The 19,801-nt window shown below is 44.1% G+C and overlaps 1 protein-coding gene across 1 annotated transcript; it reads right to left on the minus strand.

Annotated features, from left to right (window-relative positions):
- Positions 1–1,825: 1,825 nt before the first annotated feature.
- LOC138870668 (uncharacterized) lies at positions 1,826–9,761 on the minus strand. The gene is made up of 2 exons (XM_070148495.1): positions 9,181–9,761; positions 1,826–2,033 (listed from the first exon to the last, which is right to left on the minus strand). Exons 1-2 carry the CDS (start codon positions 9,759–9,761, stop codon positions 1,826–1,828), a joined length of 789 nt encoding a protein of 262 aa, XP_070004596.1.
- Between the last annotated feature and the right edge of the window lie 10,040 nt (positions 9,762–19,801).

A 19,801-nucleotide genomic window follows, 5' to 3' on the forward strand; every position in this document is an offset into this window, starting at 1 on the left:
TCTTGGACAAGAAAAAGTGTAAAAGGTAACTTGCATTATGTAGTAAACCAACAAGAAAATAATCACTATAATTTTTAGCCCCACGGTGGGCGCCAAACTGTTTACCTTGAAAATGGTAATTTCAATTAGATTTGATTTTGTAGTTCTAAATATATGTGATATATTTTTATGCTAGTTGTTAGGCAATTGATGCTAAGTGAAAGACTTGGAAGCACGATAAGAGCTTGAAAACAAGGTGATAACCAAACCAAATGGCTAATAATCAGGGCCTAGAGCTTGCTTATTCGGGGCCTCGAGGTCGAGTCTGATGCCTTGCCGAGGGTAGTCAACGGATGACTACCAGTTATGATAAAATCAATAATGGCTCTTTATGGCCAATAATAAGCAATAAATGAAGAACAATAAATAGAACACAATGAATATAAGTAATAAATACAAGCAATGAGATCAAGAGAATATGTTAGAGGGAAAAGAGAATGTTCTAGGGTATTCAATATTAAGCATCAGGTGTTTACAAAATGACAAGGATCCCCTTTATATATGAGGAGGAATCCCCCCATAGTACAAATACATTTATTGAAAAGATATAGGGCCGGTACAACCATTTAATGCCCTGATTCGGGTCTAAACTAGCCCACTAGACTTTGTAAGCTCTAGTCGCGTGCCTTGGGAGCCTCCCACTTTTTCACCATAGCTTAATCAGTCCATACTGCCTCAAGGCTGGACGTCGATAACCTCTCGGGTGTTAATCTCGACCATAATCTCGAGCCTATAAAAACGTGCTTATGAAGCGTCGTAGTGACCGAAAATTGGACCCTCCAATTTTACCGTATACAAATACCTTCTCTCCCACCATATATGCAACATCACTAACATTCCGATCAGCATAACTCTTCTGTCTAGATTATGTTGTATGAAGTTGATCCTAAATCAACTTGATTTTCTCCAAGGCATCCCGAACCAAATCAATACCCAACAACCTAGTGTCTTCTATCTCAAACCAACAAATTGGAGATCGACATTGCCTCCCATATAAGGCCTCATAAGGAGCCATATGAATGCTCATTTGGTAGTTGTTGTTGTAGGCAAACCCTGCAAGTAGTAGAAACTGATCCCAAAAACCCTCGAAATCCATAACACAAATGCGTAGCATATCCTCTAAGATCTAAATGGTACGCTCTGACTGTCCGTCTGTGTGGGGGTGGAATGTTGTACTAAACTCAACCTGTGTTCCCAACTCTCACTGCACTGCTCTCTAAAACTACAATATGAACTACGTTTCTCAATCAAAATTAATGGACACTGCCATGCCATGAATACAAAAAATCTCACAGATATAGATCTCAGTCAGCCGCTCTGAAGAATAGGTAGTCACAATCAGAATGAAATGTGAAGATTTATCCAATAGGTCTACAATCACCCAAACTGCATCAAATTTCTTGAAAGTCCATGTGAGTCCCACAACAAAGTCTATGGTAACACGCTCTCATTTCCATTCGGGAATCTCAAGTCTCTGAATCAAACTACCCGGCCTATGATGCTCGTACTTCACCTGCTGATAGTTCAAGTATCAAGCCACATACCCCATTATATATTTCTTCATTATCCTCCACCAATAATGCTACCTCAAGTCCTGATACATATTCGTGGCATCCGGATGAATGTATACCACGATCTGTAGGCCTCTTCAAGAATTAACTCACGCAACCCATCCACATTGGGCACACACATCTGACCCTGCATCCATAACATCTCCAATAGAAGCCTCATTTGCATCACCGTGCTACACCGTTTCCTTAAGGACAAGCAAATGGGGTTCGTCATACTAACGCTCTCTTATGCGTTCATACAAAGAAGACCGAGAAGACATGCAAGCTAGAACCCCACTAGGCTTTGAAACATCTAACCAGATGAACTGATTGTCCAAAGCCTGAACATCTGGTGCTAGAAGTCTCTCACCAACAGGAATATACGCAATGCTACCCATACTCACAGCCTTTCTACTCAAGGCATCGGCCATCACATTGGCCTTCCTGGGATGATATAAAATTGTGATATCATAGTGTTTTAACAGCTCTAACCACCTCCTCTACCTCAAATTTAGATCCTTCTTCTTAAACAAGTGTTGTAGTCTCTAATGATTTGTAAATACCTCACAAGACACACTATAAAGATAATGCCTCCAAATCTTCGATGCATGAACAATGGCTTCCAACTCTAAGTCATGAACGGGGTAGTTCTTCTCATGGGGCTTCAACTTGCGTGAAGCATAAGCAATCACCCTACCCTCTAGCATCAAGATACACCCAATACGAATCTGAGAAGCATTACAATAAACCGTATATGAACTCAATGCTGAAGGTTGTTTACCGTGAAAATGATAACAACAATTAAATTTGTAAATTAGATTCTAAAAATATGTGATCTATTCTCAAGCTAGTTGTTTAGAGCAGTTGATGCTAAGATTATGAAGTTTATGGCAAAATACAAGCTAGAAATAGAGCGATAACCACACCTAAAGGCTTACTGTCCAGGCTTGTTTACCAAGGGGATACAAGCTAAAACGGGGAGTTTAACGAACCGATAAACCTGCTGCCCGAGTGTAGGATTAGTCGATGAGGGGCCTCGGGGTCGATGTCCGGCCCGATCTGGAGTTATCAGGGTTAATATTTGGCTCGGGTTCGAGGTGTCGGAGGTAGTTGGGGATGGGATAACAGTTAAGATATGATCTTAAAAGGCTCTCTATGATCAATATCTGGCAATAAATGAAGAACAAATAAGAAAAAAATAAAATACTAAAGTGGTCTCGAGCCAATAAGAACAAGCGAGTTAGAGAGAAGAGAGACATATTATTGAACTTGAGTAGAATGGTTGGAGCTCTTTTTACAGGGTATTAGCGACTCCCCTTTTATAGAAGGGGTGAGCCCAAACTTAGTACCAGATACATTGCGTGATAAAGGAAATAGGATGGGACAACCGGCAAGCTTTATGATGTATACATGGGCCGATGTCGAGCTTCTCAAATAGACATGATCGACCTCGGATGCATTCCTCGAGAGATTCTTACGATCGTCGGGACTTCGGTCGGCATTATCCTTGGCAGGGCATCGACGAATCTTGAAGGAAGTGACCGGATCGAGATCCCGGGCCTCCGGGGTCACCCTCCGAAGCACTTTGTCAAGGAGAAATCGGCCTCCCAGATTTCAGCGCGCACATATAGTCTTTGCGTTTCTTAGAGGGAAGTGTTAAGAAATGATTTTGACATCCCACTTCTTGGGTTCCCATAACGACGACATGCTGATGGTGTAGCCCCCCTTTTACAAGTGCCGAGGCATTTCGCCTTTCCACTTCTCCAAGATCATCTGAAATGTCAAGACTCTTTGTTCTTCGGGGTTGTGTTACTGCTATCGACTCAGCTTCCATGAACACATTGATTGCGCCTGCTGTTACACTTTTCGAGGGCGGTAATGGCACCGCCGGTTACTTTGCTCTCCCCTATAAATGGGGCTTCTTATGGTCGGCTTCTCATTCAAACTTCACTTGATACCCATCTTTTCCTCCTTTCCTGCTATTTTTAGTTTTTGCCATCTCATTATATTTGAGGCATGTGGCCTCAAGATCTTACATCATATGTGCCTTGGCCCAACTCTCGATCCCTTTTCGGTTGGGCGAAGTTATGCCGCTGTGATGTTATTGTCGTTGTTGTTGTTGTTTTTGTTGCTGTTGTTGCAGTCGCCGTTGGCTCGGGGCAATGAGGCAGAGGGCCGATTTCCTCTGACCCTGGGAGATACTTTGGATTATGTACCGCTGCTCAAGTGGGGGCTTGGATTATACACCGCTGCTCACCCTTCTCTCTCGGCTTGGCGCGTTACACCCCTTTTGGATTCCTATGGGGTATGGTGACAATCTTTGTTGGCTGTTGCCTCCCGGGCCGAGGCAACATCTCAACAAGTGGCTTCAAAATAGTAGTACTGGCAAAGCTCGTACTAGCCAAAATTTTCACCCAGCCACTTCTTGTCTTCTTCCGACCTCTCCTTTGTTAGTTTGCTCTTTTCCCCCGCCTTCCTCTTATATATCCTTCTTTTTGAAGAGGTCATTTCGGGAGGATTAGGATGAGGTTCCTGAGGGGATTGGATTTGGAAGATATTGTCTTTGAGGTCATACACCTGAGGGGATGATGACGGAGATGCCGCATTTAGGGAATGGGCTAGATTCTTAGGCTCTTGTTGTATGCATATCCTTGGAACTTCTTCATTATACGTAAGGATCCCCTGCGGGCTTTTGTAACCATATGTAAGGACCCCTCGAGGGTCGTTGTAAGCGAATATGTTTATAAATACAGAGATATTTCCTTGATTCCTTGCTTCAATACTTGTTGTATTTCTTTATGTTTTAATGCACGATCTTGTTTTGTTGTCTGTGATACTAATCTCGGATGTGAATATTCTTTCCGGCCTTCGGTCGATAAAAACGGCTTCGCGCGAGGTCCTTCGTGGTTTCTCGAACTGGACCCAAAAAAGGCCAATAACCTCGGGCCGCCGGGACCCTATTTTTGCGTGGAGGTGTGGATAATGTTATCGGGTCTCATAATAATCCTGAGAAGAAATTTGCTCGAGGACCCGCTGACCAGGGACGCCGATGACTTCCGGAAGGCGGTCTCTGAACGGAGGCCTGCTCGTGCTCGGACCATCCTGGACAACACCCGGAGCTCGTTTCGTACGGGTGCTTGTTAAAAAATGCCTATTTCTTCGCAAGATAGTTTCCCTTGGCGGAGGCCTTTAAAGCCGTGTGCCAATTTGGTGAAGGCATTATTAGCCCTCGAGAGCGCCGTCTTGCTATTACGGAGGTTTCCGGAGTTGAGTATTACCTCGAGACTGGAGGTGGTGTTGATGGTTGGTGTCTTTGGTCGACTTTGAGTCATTGCTGCTCTTCCCATATGTGACGTGAGTCTGCTTCCGCCTTTCTAGGGGTCATCGGGGTCTGCTGACTCCATGGCGCCGGTGGACCTTGCCCTTAACGGCTGTTATTTGGAGGACGGTGGAGACCGGGCATGGACAAGTCACTCTGCTCAGGAGCTGACTGCTGAATCAATACCTTTAGGACCTGCATTACTTGTTTCAAAAATGGAACAATACTCTTTAGGTGGCGCGCTCCGCGCTTTGCCCGTTCTGCCTACGGCGATAACGAATTCAGCTTTAGGCTTTTGCTTTTTTTAGAAAAAGGCGAAGGCTCAGGGGTACCTTAGGAGTGAAGCCGGCCGAGTCAGGAATGTTTGTGGTGAACTGAAGGTTCAAATGCAGGCTCGAGCTTTGATTTGAGTGGTCATGATTGCAAAGCTGTAGTCTGATTCCTCGAGGGCTCTAGTCAGAAATAACCGGTGTCCGGACTGATGTAGCACTAAATCGGACCGAGGACGATGAGGGAGTGGCGACCCATTTAAAGGATGTTACTATCATCCGAGCTGAGTTGGAGCGGGCCCTCGATTGTGAGAAAAGGAATAAGGGATACGTTCGTCGTAGATTTCGGGAGAGGCGCTTGAAGAGACCCACTCCAGGGGTTCCGTCCTCCTGGAAGGGTTTGCTTGAGTGAAGGCAGTTGAGCGTGATGCTCAGTTTCTTTCTTGCCGATGCCACGGAGAGCGAGGTTGGGGCTGGTAGGCCGTAACCTTTTGGGGTGAAGCGTAGAGCCATCTTGTATTTGCTGTTTGCAGAGCATGTTTATAGATAGAGAGTGCGCCTTTCGCGCATATATAAAATAAGAGAAAACTTGAAGCTTTATCTCCTTTGTACCTTTTTCTGCGTTGCCTTTGACCAGGTGGGCTGGTTTCGTCGTTTGGCGGTAACCTCGTGGGTTCAGAGCTAATTAGGAAGGCCTAGAGGCTTTTGAGTGCGACTTTTGTCGTAAGTAGGTGTTGGGGCCTCTGTGCATTGCCCAACTGTTCAGGCTCAATCTTTGAGCCCATCCTTGACTCGAGCTTACCGGACATCCGGTCTCTTGTGCCTCCATGAGCTGATGATAATCGTTTTTATTTCTCGCCCTCGGGCATTTGTTGTTTCCACTATTTTGTGTTTAGACTCTGAGTCGCGTTGCGACTCGAGCTTCAATTGAACCTCAAGTGTTTTTCGTGCCTGCATGGGCGGAAGACGATGGTTTTTATCTCTCGCCCTTGGTCGTTTGTTGTTTCAATTATTTTAGGTCCATTCTCTGAGTCACGTTGTGACTCGAGCTTCAATTGACCCTCAAGTTTTTTTGATTTTCAAGCTGGCGATAGTGGCTCTTACGTTGTTTTTGGTCATTGAGACCTTTTGATATGTGGCCCAGAGGCTTGCATAGTTAACTATTTTGGATCCGCTCTCCGAATTGGGTTACGACTTGAGCTCATTTTAATCCTCAAGTTGTCAATTTTCAAGCTGGCGACAATGGCTCTTACGCTATTTGGTTGTTGAGACCTTTTAGTGTGTGGCCCGGAGGCTTGTTTGGCTGGCGACAATGGCTCTTACGCTTTTTGCCCGTGGCCATTTTGTAGGCTTTGTTTTCCTCTTGTTAAGGTCTTATTGAAATGATTTTGCCTGACCCGTCGTCGGTTCTTGGAGAACCTTGATTTCTAGTTGTTATCGGTGATGTTTGAGCACCTCAAAAGGTTCTTAGCTCGTAGGCTGAGTAGGTTGAAGCCTTGTAATTTGGAGACAACGTGGTCGAAGCTCGTTTGCTTGTTGAGGAAACTTGTTTTAACCGGTTATTTCTGAAGTATATTCAAAGTAGTGGCCTGCAATTTTGTTTAGCGACGGTCGGGGGTCCCCGAGTCACGTTAATTTGGTTGTATCAGCCGTTTTGACCGTAGTCATATGTGTTTGGCCGAAGCCATTTTTTATCCCGAGTGATATTTTAGGCGTCTACACCGAGGGTATGCCCTTTCGGGATTCTTACAAATGCGATGTATAGCCTGAACTTTGAGATTTTTGAGTTTCATGCCTATTGAGGTCTTACAGTTTGTCATGCCTGTTGAGGTCTTACAGTTTGTGTTGCTTTGGAGAATAGATATGGTTATACCGAGTTTGCCCGCTCGGGGTCTTACGGCCTCGGGTTTTCCAGTGTAAAGCGATTGGCGACAGTCTCCGAGTCATCGAGTTTGCTTAGGCTCGAAAGCCGTTATTTGTGAGCTTGGAGTTACCTTACTGGGGCTTTATGAGACCGGAGTTCTGACCCTGGGGCCGTGCAGGTAACAAATTGTTGATGCTAAGTCTCTGAGTATTTCGGGATGCATTCGGTGGAGGGGCCCTTGCCGTAAGCATGTTAAAATCCCCTTTTTCTGGAGTACGAGATGCCGAAATATATTCTTTGTTTCTTGGATTAAATATATAATGTAGTGTTGGATCGATGTGTATTAGATCGTATTTGATCGCTCGACGATTTCCATGTTGCCTTTCCTGAAGTTTTTGTGGTTTCAGAGTTTCGACCCGGAGGCTGTCTGAGCGTTTTGAGTTGCTGGCGTCCGTTCCCGATTTTTTCGGGACATTTCTGGTGAAAGAATTTGTTACCTTACTTTGAGAAGGAGTCCTTTTTCTTTTGACAAAAGGTATTCTTTGATTGCCCGATACAATAATATATGTGTCCGCCGACGGGCGCCTGACTATATGGACATGGCTCATTCGACCGTTCGGTCCAATACATTGTTTTCCTACAGGAACCTTACTTGATGTTTCAAAACTCCTTCGAGCGAGTAGCTTTCTGGGGGAATGCCCTTCGCTATCCAAAAGTTAGATGCAGGGGAAGTTTTAGCATTTTGCGGAGTTCCTTCTTAGGCAGCTCGCAGACGTTACCTAGCTAAAAACCTTGCCGGTAAAAACCCTTCTTTTGGGACAAAAATTTGGTCGAAGGAAAAGAGTGCAACGGATGCATTTTTAGAGCCTTGAGATCTTCAGATAATGCTATCGTTTCGGCAGCGCCGATCCGGTGCCTGCACAAGGGTTAGTTCCAAATTCAAAATGAAAAGGGGGATGGTCGTACCTTAAAGTGAGGTATGCTAGCGATGCCTCGGGATTGGTTCGTTATAATTGCCTAGGGCGGAGACGCGACGTGGATTTCTATTGCATCAAGCTCGACCGAGGTCGACGTCCGATTCGCCCTTTGGCTTATCTGGGGGCGGAGATATGAGCGTTGGTACCACATCGTGTATTGCAAACATTTCCCTTGCCGCATGATGTTTCCCGTAGACGATTTTGATCCCGTCATTTGTTGGGAATTTCATCATCTGGTGAGGGTGGATGGTACCGCTCTCATGCAGTGTATCCAAGGTCGCCTAAATAAGGCGTTATACCTCATATCTCCCTCAATGACATGGAATTTGGTGTCTTGGGTCGTGTCGGCCACAATAACCAGAAAGATGATTTCTCCTTTCATCGTTTTGCTCGCCACGTTGAATCCATTGAGGACCCGAGTGGCAGGCACGATCTAGTTGTGCATTCCGAGCTGTTCTATCACCCTTGATGTGACAATATTGGCCGAGCTACCTGGGTCCACGAGTACACATTTTATCTGAAAAGAATTTACAAGGAAGGAAATTACCAGGGCATCATTGTGGGGTTGAGACAGGGTCTCGGTGTCCTCTTCGCTGAACGTGAGGGCGTCTACGGGGATATATCCTCGAGTCCATTTTTCTCTTGTGATGGATATTTTTGTTCTTCTCATCACGGGTTCCTGCGGGGCATCGGCGCCCCCCATGATCATGTGGATGACATGTTGTGGCTCGTTTGCCTATTTTTCTTGGTTGCCTCCCTTTCTCGGAACTGGTTTTTGGCCCGATCACTAAGGAATTCATGGAGGTGTCCTTTGTTGAGCAGCCGAGCCACATCCTCTCGTAGTTGATGGCAATCCCCGGTTCTGTGACCGTGCATGTTATGGAACTCGCATACTAAGTTGTAATTCATCTACGAAGGATCCGACTATATCGGTTTGGGCCATTTGGTCTCTCTGATCTTACTCACAGCGAACACGATGTCTGACACATCGACGCTGAAGTTGTATTTCGATAGGTGGGGCGAATTTATTGGTACTATGTTTCGATCGAACCTGGTCCTATTGACAAGCCCTCGAGGGTCCTGTCCTCGATCGATCCTTCGATCATTGCGAGGTAGGTTGCGCTTTGTGTCATTCCTCCTATCTTCGAGGTACGACTGATACCTTTCTTTGTTTGGTTTCGATTCCTTTGCCAGGAGTCTATTTGGGTACACTGAGCCCGAAGGGGCTCCCAGCTGGTCATCCTTGGCTCTGATCTTTGATTGATATCGGTTGTGGACGTCCGACCAGGTCACGGCCGGATACTTGATCAGGTTCTGCTTCAGCTGTTTTGAAGCCACCGAGCTTCGTTCGTTTAGGCCTTGGGTGAAGGCCTGTACTGCCCAGTCGTCAGAGACTGGCGGTAGATCTATCCGCTCCATCTGAAAGTGGGACACAAATTCCCGCAACATCTCGTTCTCTTTCTGCTTGATATTGAAAACGTCAGACTTCCTTGTTGCTACCTTGATGGCTCCTGCATGTGCCTTTATGAAGGAGTCTGCTAGCATGGCGAATGAATCTATGGAATTGGGAGCCAAGTTATGATACCATATCATGGCCCCCTTCAAGAGTGTTTCTCCGAATTTTTTCAGCAATATAGATTCGATGTTGTCATTCTTTATGTCATTGCCTTTTACTGCACAGGTGTAGGCGGTAACATGTTCGTTAGGGTCGGTGGTACCATTGTACTTAGGGAGTTCCGGCATTCTTAACTTCTTTGGAATGGGCTTCGGGGCCGCTTCCTCGGGGAACAACCTCTGTACGAACTTCTTCGAATCTAAGCCCTTGAGGATCAGGTGCGCACCCGGGATCTGATCAACCCTAGAGTTGTAGGTCTCGACCTTTTATCGTTGGCTGCAATCATTTTCTCACCCGATTCAATCGTATTGGTGAGGTCCTCGAGCATATTTACTATGGCAGGGTCAGCTATGGACCCATTATTGCTTGATCTTTCGAGTACTTACTCGGCGGGGAGAGTTGTTTCCGGTGCTGCTGTGCTACGAGTCTTCGGATGGCTTTGTAACTGAGCAATGTCTAACTGTTGTGCCTGCAACATTTCAAAAATAGCATGAAGACTAACTTCTTGTTCTTTCCGGGCTGGGGTCTTTTGGGCTTCCTGTCGGTCGATGTGTCGTATTCTCCTGTCGGTGTGGGAAGTTTTCTTGACCTGTTGTCTATCATGTGAATCCGCATCTGCTAGAATCGGTCCGGGTGCGTTATATGGATTCTGAGGTAGTGCTCCGGCGGCCGGGACAACCACACCGTTTTCCCCGTGGTTTTTGAGGTTGTCGTTCTCGACTTTGTTTACCAAACCAGGCATTTTGACCTGAAATCAAGAGATCTTGCACAAGAAAAAGTGTGGAAGATAACTTGTGTTTGTGCAATGAAACCAACAAGAAAATCATCACTATTATTTTTAACCCCACGGTGGGCGCCAAACTGTTTACCGTAAAAATGGTAACAACAATTAAATTTGTAAATGAGATTCTAATAATATGTGATCTATTTTCAAGCTAGTTGTTTAGAGCAGTTGATGCTAAGAAAATGAAGTTTATGGCAAAACACGAGCTAGAAACGGAGCGATAACCAAACCTAAAGGCTTACTGTCCGGGCTTGTTTACCAAGGGGATACAGGCTAAAATAGGTAGTTGAACGAACCAAGAAAACTGCTGCTCAAGTGTAGGATTAGTCGATGAGGGGCCTCGGGGTCGATGTCCGGCCCGATCTCGAGTTATCGGGGTCGATATCTGGCTCGAGTTCGAGGTGTCGAGGGTAGTCGGGGATGGGATAACAGTTAATATATGATCATACAAGGTTCTCTATGATCAATATCAGGCAATAAATGAAGAACAAATAAGAAAACGATAAAATACTAAAGTGGTCTCGAGCCAATAAGAACAAGCGAGTTAGAGAGAAGAGAGAGATATTATTGCACTTGAGTAGAATGGTTGGAGCTCTTTTTACAGGGTGTTAGCGACTCCCCTTTTATAGGAGGAGGAGCCCAAACTTAGTACAAGATACGTTATGTGATAAAGGAAATGGGATGGGACAACCGGTTAGCTTTATGACGTATGCGTGGGTCGATGTCGAGCTGCTCAGATAGACCTGATTGACCCCGGATGCATTCCTCGAGAGATTCTTGTGTTCGTCGATACTTTTGTCAGCATTATCCTTGGCAGGGCATCAGCGAATCTTGAAGGAAGTGATCGGCTCAAGATCCCGGGCCTCCGGGGTCACCCTCTGAAGCATTTTATCAAGGAGAAATCGGCCTCCCAGATTTCACCTCACACAATAGTAAAACTAAAACAAGAGTTGTGGTCAAGGAAGTCTTCAGCTTCTGAAAGCTCTCCTCACACTCATCAGACCACCTGAAAGGGGCACCCTTCTGGGTCAATCTAGTCAAATGTGCAGTAATGGACGAGAAACCCTCCACAAAACAGCAATAATATCCGGCCAAACCAAGAAAACTCTAGATCTCAGTAGTTGAAGACCGTCTGGCCAACACTGAACTAACTTAATCTTCTTCGGATCTACCTTGATCCCCTCACTAGACACCACGTGCCCTAAGAATGCCACGGAATCAAGCCAAAACTCATACTTGGAGAATTTAGCATATAGTTTTGTCTCCCTCAAAGTCTGGAGTATAATGCTCAGATATTGCTCATGATCCTCCTAACTGCATGAGTAACCAGTATATCATCAATGAATACCATGACAAAAGAATCAAGATATGGCTTAAATACATTGTTCATCAAATGCATAAATGCTGCTAGGGCATTGGTTAGCTCAAAAGACATCACATGAAACTTGTAGTGGCCATAGCGGGTCCTGAATGTTGTCTTCAGAATATCAGAATCCTGAATCTTCAACTGGTGATACCCATACCTCAAATCAATCTTAAAGAACACTCTAGCACCCTAAAGCTGGTCAAATAAGTCATCAATGCACGATAGTGGGTACTTTTTCTTAATTGTAACTTTGTTCCACTACCTATAATCAATGCATATCCATATAGTACCATCCTTCTTCACAAATAGAACCGGTGCACCCAAAGACGACACACTAGGCCTAATGAATCCCTTATCAAGTAGTTCCTGAAGTTGTTCTTTTAATTCGTTCAACTCGGCTAGTGCCATAAGATATGGAGGAATAGAGATGAGTTGAGTGCCCAAAACTAAGTCAATACCAAAATCAATGTCCCTGTCGGGTGGTATGCCCGGCAGGTCTGCAGGAAACACATCTGAAAAGTCTCGTACTACTGGAACGGAATCAATAGTAGGAGTATCAACACCAACATCCCTCACAAAGGCCAAATATGCCAAACATCCTTTCTCAACCATCCGTCGAGCCTTCAAGTATGAAATTACTCTACTGGGAACATAATCTAGGGAACTTCTCCACTCAATCCTAGGCAATGCTAGCATTGCCAAAGTCACGGTCATAGCGTGACAATCCAAAATAGCATAATATGATGACTACCAATCCATGCCTAATATCACATCAAAATCAACCACACTAAGCTGTAAAGATCAACTCTTCTCTTCAATACCCCAATAGTCACCACACACGACCGATACACACGGTTCATAAAAATAGAATCACCCACTGGTGTAGATACATGAACATGCATACCTAAAGAATCATAGGGAATATCCAAATAGCGAGCAAAGTACGATGATACATATGAATAAGTGGAACCAGGGACAAATAATATGAAAGCATCCCTGTGGCACACTGAAATAATACATGTGATCACTATGTTTGAAGCAACTGCCTCTGTCCTAGCGGGAAAAGCATAGCATCGAGCCTGAACACCATCTGATTGACCTCCTACCCCGAGCTGGCTGAGCGGGTAGCAAAGTAACTGGTGCTGAGGACATAGCCTGACCTCTCTGCTGAACTAGACCTCCCATAAGAAGGGGACAATACCTTCTCACATACCTTAACTCTCCACACTCGTAGCAACCTCAATCCAAAAATGGTGGCGGGGACTGAACCGGACCTCGAGAATCAAAATAGCCACTAGAAGAACCTGGTACTAATAAACCTTGAACTAATAGAGAATGGGATTAAATCTGAGCTGGGAGGACACTGAAAGATGACTAACCTCGATGAACAATGTATGAACCATGACTAGCTAAGGCACCACGATGAATCAGACGAGCCATCTGAGCATGCCGATAAGGACGACCCCTACTTTGATGGGACTGTCCTCCAGATGAGGCACTGCTGAAACCACCTGAACTACAAGGCCTTTTTGTCACGACCCAAACTGAAGGGCCATGACTAGCAACCGACCACACTTGTCGAGCACCAACGTACATTTCATCTAACCTTCATTATTATCTTTTAAGGTTGACGAGATCAATATAAATGGTAGACCTAGATCATGGACAACCAGCAATAAAATATGACGGCATGAACATACATAGCAGGGGATGACCAGACAATCAAGAAACTACGTATAAGGTATGAGCTACCACGCTACTATGAAAGACTATACAACAAAAACTAGCCGACAAGGCATACCAAACTATACATGAGCCGACACCTGTCTATGAGCCTCTAAAAGAACATAAGTGTTGCAACATAGCCGGAACAGGGCCCCGACATACCCATAATGTCTATAACAAAAATTGCATACCAAGACCAAGGCAAGTCCGGAGAAGGGATCTCGCCAATCACCGCTGAACTGGACAGTCTACTGTGGTGGGGGAGCTGCACCTGCCTGTCTATCAGGACCTTTAAAGCATTCGCCTCTGTGGGCATCATCATCATCATATCGTACCCGGCCATAATAGGCTCGGTAGAATCGTACCCGGCCACGTGGAGCTCGGTAAAACCCAACTGATCAGTGGTTGCACAATAGGTGCCGTACCCGGCCAACTATAGCGTGGCTCGGTAGAGTAAAATAGATACATATATATAATGCATGCTCGACTCATGGAATCACATTCTAAACCTTTCGGAGTGACGTAAGGTCGGTATCCTCTGTACACGTTATTAGGACTAACTCTTCACTATGAACCTTATAAGAATCAGGAAGTACCAATAACATTGATAACATAAGAATAAGAGAAGCAACATTAACATCAATCGTTCCATAAGAGGGAAAACAATGTAAGTACTGCTAGCTTCTAAGAGTAGAGTATCTTTGGAAGCTCGTTCATTACATTATGTACAATCGGAGTCGTGCAAAAGAAGGAAAGGGATAGCCTCACATACCTTGTATATACTGCCCCAATCTCAAGCTATGCAATTGTCAAAACTCCTTAGTCTACAATAAGAGAAACGATACTATCGTTATCATTTAAGCGTCATAACTATTATGTATCGACCACAACCTATTTTACGATGAAACGGACAGCACCTCCCCTATATATATGACCTCACACCATTCAAAACAGTCACCAAACAGCCCAAACAACATCAATAATAAACGTATTGAGCCTCCCAAAATAGTCCACACACAGCCTAATCACTCCATACATACGACGACCACCGTAGTCGTGTCAAACAACCTGGAAATGTTACGAATAACTATCAGCCCATAACCCTACATATATATGGTGTTTCTCCACACCCTTCCTCATCCAAAACTCCACAAGATAGTAGTAAAATACGCAGCCCAACAACAACGCAAAACAGTCCACAAAACAATAACATTACTACCAAACCTTTCGATATATATCTCACAAGTTCTAGCTTCAATGGCTTAGCCGCAACTTGGATAATCTTAAATACATATAGAGTAAGAGGTTCCTTACCTTTATACAGAAAGAAAAACTCCAATTTGACCTTAAATTTCCATGAAATATCCCTCCAATGCTGCCACAACAACAAAAGAGCGAAACTAGCGATCAATTAGTGTTTTTCGGCACTAGAATCACTTTAGAAGGCTTGAAATCACCTAGGATTGATATTAAGAACATGAGGGAGTATTTACAGAACATAAACCCTTTAAAACAACCTCCCACACGAGCTGAAACGACACAAAAATGAGCAACAACAAGAAGAACAAGAGACTTACTAGCGCCACGGAATTCCCGACACTTGATTTGTGTTGTTTGCCCTTTTTTTGGGTCTTGAATCTTGAGAGAACCTTGAGAGGATGTTCCTAGGGTTCTAAGGTCTGAAAATAGTGAAAAGAAATGACTTAAAATGGGTTGGAGGCATCCTATATAGGTCCAAATATCTTAAACCGACTTAGTGGGCCCCATAGAGAGGTGCTTGGCGCAGTCTCGCAAAAACGCGAATATCTCGCTACTTCGCTATCGTATCGATGAACGGTTTAATGCGTTGGAAACTAGACTCATATATCTTTAATTTGGTTGGTAGATAACCCCGTAATTCCTTGTAAATTATGAGAAAAGATTAGAAACATTTGACCTAATGTTTAAGTAAAATTATGAACCTAAGTTGCGACAACTTTTGTCGACTTTTGTTTCATAACTCGTTTGACTTCAAGACTTATGATACGGATATTATATGATTAAAATACCTTCATAAATGACCTCTTGAGTGTATTAAGCACCGCTAGATTACCTGAAAATTCGAGTTACAACATCCTTGATTCGTTTAACTTCTAATACTGGTTAATCACCCTTATACACTCTTGTATCACTTAAGACCAATAGGATAGACTTCTTATCATCTCAAAGATAATTCCTTCTTGGATTTATGTTAACTAATATATGGCATGAACTAACACATGTGGATATGGGTTGTAACACCCTCCCCCCTTAGGAACATTCGTCCTCGAATGTAAGGGTTTATGGGGAGTTTAAATCATCGTGGATTCCAATGGAAATTTCCGATCAATTTTCCCCTATAAAATGGTCACTAGCAAAACTTGCAAGTAATTAATCCCAACATATGGCTTCACAAGGCTACACAAAGCATTATGTGTATTTACATTATCTACATATCACCATTTTGTATTAAGGAGGAGTATTCTCAAATTATTGCGTACCTCATAGAGCCGTTTCTTCTTCCAATGTATCCTGTCTTCCACCAGCATCCTTGTTATCTTCATTCTGGAATAAGTAAGGGTATTTAGACTTCATCTCCTCTTCTGCTTCCCATGTCATTTCTTCCATATTTTTGTTCCTCCACAATACTTTGACGGAAGCTACATCTTTTGTTCTCAGCTTGCGGACTTGCCGATCTAATATCGCCACTGGCACTTCTTCATATGATAGGTCCTCTGTAACTTGTACATCTTTGATAGGGATGACTCGAGAAGGGTCTCCAATACATTTTCTCAACATAGATACATGGAATACCGGGTGGACAAATTCCAATTCGGATGGCAATTCTAACTCATAAGCAACCTGTCCAATCCGTCGAAGAATTTTATACGGCCCGATATACCTTGGACTCAGCTTACCTTTCTTCCCAAAACGCATAATACCCTTCATTGGTGAGATCCTCAGGAAAACCCAATCACCAACCTCAAACTCTAGATCACGACGTCGGACATCAGAATAAGATTTTTGCCTGCTTTGTGCCGTCCTCAATCGCTCCTGTATCACTTTCACCTTCTCAATAGCTTGGTGAATCAAATCTGGCCCATATAATTCTGTTTCACCGACTTCGAACCATCCAACTGGTGATCTACATCTCCTCCCGTATAGTGCCTCGTATGGGGCCATTTTAATACTGGAATGGTAGCTATTGTTATAGGCGAATTCTATGAGTGGAAGATGATCATCCCAATTCCCCTTAAAATCTAGAACACATGCTCGTAGCATATCTTCCAGTGTCTGAATGGTACGTTCAGCCTGTCCGTCAGTCTGCGGATGAAATGCAGTGCTGAGATTTACCTGTGTGCCTAAACCCTTCTGGAAAGACCTCCAAAAGTTAGCCGTAAATTGAGCTCCTCGGTCTGATATAATAGATATGGGCACACCATGAAGCCTAACAATCTCCTTGATATACAACTTTGCATAATCTTCAGCCGTGTAAGTTGTCTTCACTGGAAGAAAATGGGCACATTTTGTAAGTCGATCAATTATCACCCAGATGGAGTCAAACTTATGATAAGAGTGAGGTAATCCAATAATGAAGTCCATATTAATCACCTCCCACTTCCAGGTCGGAATCTCTATATTTTGAAGCAATCCACCGGGTTTCTGATGTTCTATCTTTACTTGTTGACAATTGGGACACTGGGCTACAAATTCTGCAATAGACTTCTTCATATTATCCCACCAATATTGCTCCTTGACATCATGATACATCTTTGTCGAGCCGGGATGGATGGAATATCGGGATTGATGAATCTCATTCATAATCTTCTCTCGCAACCCTGCCACATTAGGCACACACAATCGGCTCTGGTATCTCAGTGCCCCATCTTTTCCGATCCCAAAAGCCATACTTTTACACTGTTGAATGCTTTCTCTTAATCGTACTAAGATAGGATCTTCATATTGTCGTGCTTTTACCTCTGCTACCAAAGATGATTCTGATGTATTCTGTACAGTAACACCTCCATCATCAGAGTCTAACAATCTGATTCTCATATTGGCTAGCTGATGAAGCTCTTTAATCAACCCCCATCTACCTGCCTCAATATGTACTAAGCTTCCCATTGATTTACGGCTGAGAGCGTCTGCCACAACATTGGCTTTACCGGGATGATACAATATCTCGACGTCGTAGTCTTTCAATAATTCAAGCCACCTACGCTGCCTCAAATTCAACTCTTTCTGCTTGAAGATGTATTGTAAACTCTTGTGATCTGTGTAGATGTCAACATGGACGCCGTATAAGTAGTGCCGCCATATCTTCAAAGCATATATTACTGCAGCCAATTCCAAATCATGGGTTGGATAATTCTTTTCATGCTTCTTCAATTGTCTTGATGCATAAGCAATCACATTCCCATGCTGCATCAATACGCACCCCAAACCTATACCTGAGGCATCACAATATACCACATAATCTTCTGTTCCTTCAGGAAGAGTGAGCACTGGTGCAGATGTCAATCGATTCTTCAGCTCCTGAAAACTACGTTCACAAGTGTCAGACCACTGGAATTTGGTAGCTTTTTGTGTTAACTTAGTCAATGGTGATGATATAGAGGAAAATCCTTCTACAAACCGCCTATAATATCCTGCTAGTCCTAGGAAGCTGCGGACTTCTGATGGTGTTGTAGGTCTCGGCCAATTCTTTACTGCATCGAATCTTCTGAGTGTCGACACTAATACCCTCATCAGATATCACATGGCCAAGGAATGCTACTGAGTTCAGCCAGAATTCACATTTGGAGAGCTTAGCATATAACTTACGATCCTGAAGCGTCTGTAATACTATCCGCAAGTGGCCCGCATGTTCCGCCTCCGAACGAGAATACACTAGAATGTCATCAATGAATACAATCACGAACACATCAAGATAGGGCCTGAATATAGTATTCATGAGATCCATAAAAGCTGCTGGGGCATTTGTTAGCCCGAACGACATCACCAAGAACTCAAAGTGCCCATATCTTGTCCGGAAGGCCGTCTTTGGAATATCTTTCTCCCTAACCCTTACCTGATGATACCCTGAACGTAAATCAATCTTGGAGAAATACTTGGCACCCTGGAGTTGGTCAAACAGGTCATCAATTCTTGGAAGTGGATACTTGTTCTTTATAGTAGACTTATTCAACTGTCGATAGTCGATACACATCCGTAACGACCCGTCTTTCTTCCGCACGAATAGGACTGGTGCACCCCAAGGTGAAGTGCTAGGCCTAATAAAGCCCTTATCCAGCAAGTCCTTCAACTGCACCTTCAACTCTCGCAACTCTGCCGGGGCCATTCTGTATGGAGGAATAGAGATCGGTTGAGTGTCAGGCAACACATCAATGCTAAACTCAATCTCCCTTTCAGGAGGAAGGCCTGGGAGTTCATCTGGGAAAACATCTGGGAATTCGTTGACCACAGGGATTGATTGTAAAGTAGGCGGTTTCGCCTCCGCATCCCTAACGCGAACGAGATGATAAATGTAACCTTTTGAGATCATTTTCCTTGCCTTAAGATAGGAAATAAACCTACCTTTCGGTGTAGCAATGTTCCCTTTCCATTCAATGACGGGTTCACCTGGAAATTGGAACCTAACCATCTTCGTACGACAGTCAACATTTGCATAGCATGAGGCCAACCAGTCCATTCCCATTATCACATCAAAATCAACCATTTCTAACTCAAATAAATTTGCCGAGGTTTGACGACTACAAATCATCACAGTGCAACCTCTATATACCCTTCTAGCAATCACAGAATCTCCTATCGGAGTAGATACCGCGAGGGGTTTACTTATCAATTCAGGTTCAATGCCAAACTTATTAGCCACAAAGGGTGTAACATATGATAATGTAGATCCCGGATCAATCAACGCATATACATCATAAGAAAACACAGATATAATACCTGTAACAACATCTGGAGACGACTCGAGATCCTGTCGACCTACTAGAGCATAGGTTCGATTTTGAGCACCACTCGAACTCGGCACTGCACCTCTACCCCTACCACGACCTGTCGACTGCTGAAAACCCCGTGCTGGAGGTCGAACTGATGAGGAAGAACCAGACACAGATCCAGTCGGCTGAGCCATACCATCACCTCCTCTATTAGGACAATCCCGCATCATATGGCCAGGCTGCCCGCACGAATAGCATGCATCAGAACCTCGACGACACAGTCCAAAGTGGGCCTTGCCGCACTGATCACAATGTGGTGTTGGGGGTCTC

The sequence above is a fragment of the Nicotiana sylvestris genome, chromosome 6, assembly GCF_000393655.2.
Source record: "Nicotiana sylvestris chromosome 6, ASM39365v2, whole genome shotgun sequence".
NCBI lineage: Eukaryota > Viridiplantae > Streptophyta > Magnoliopsida > Solanales > Solanaceae > Nicotiana > Nicotiana sylvestris.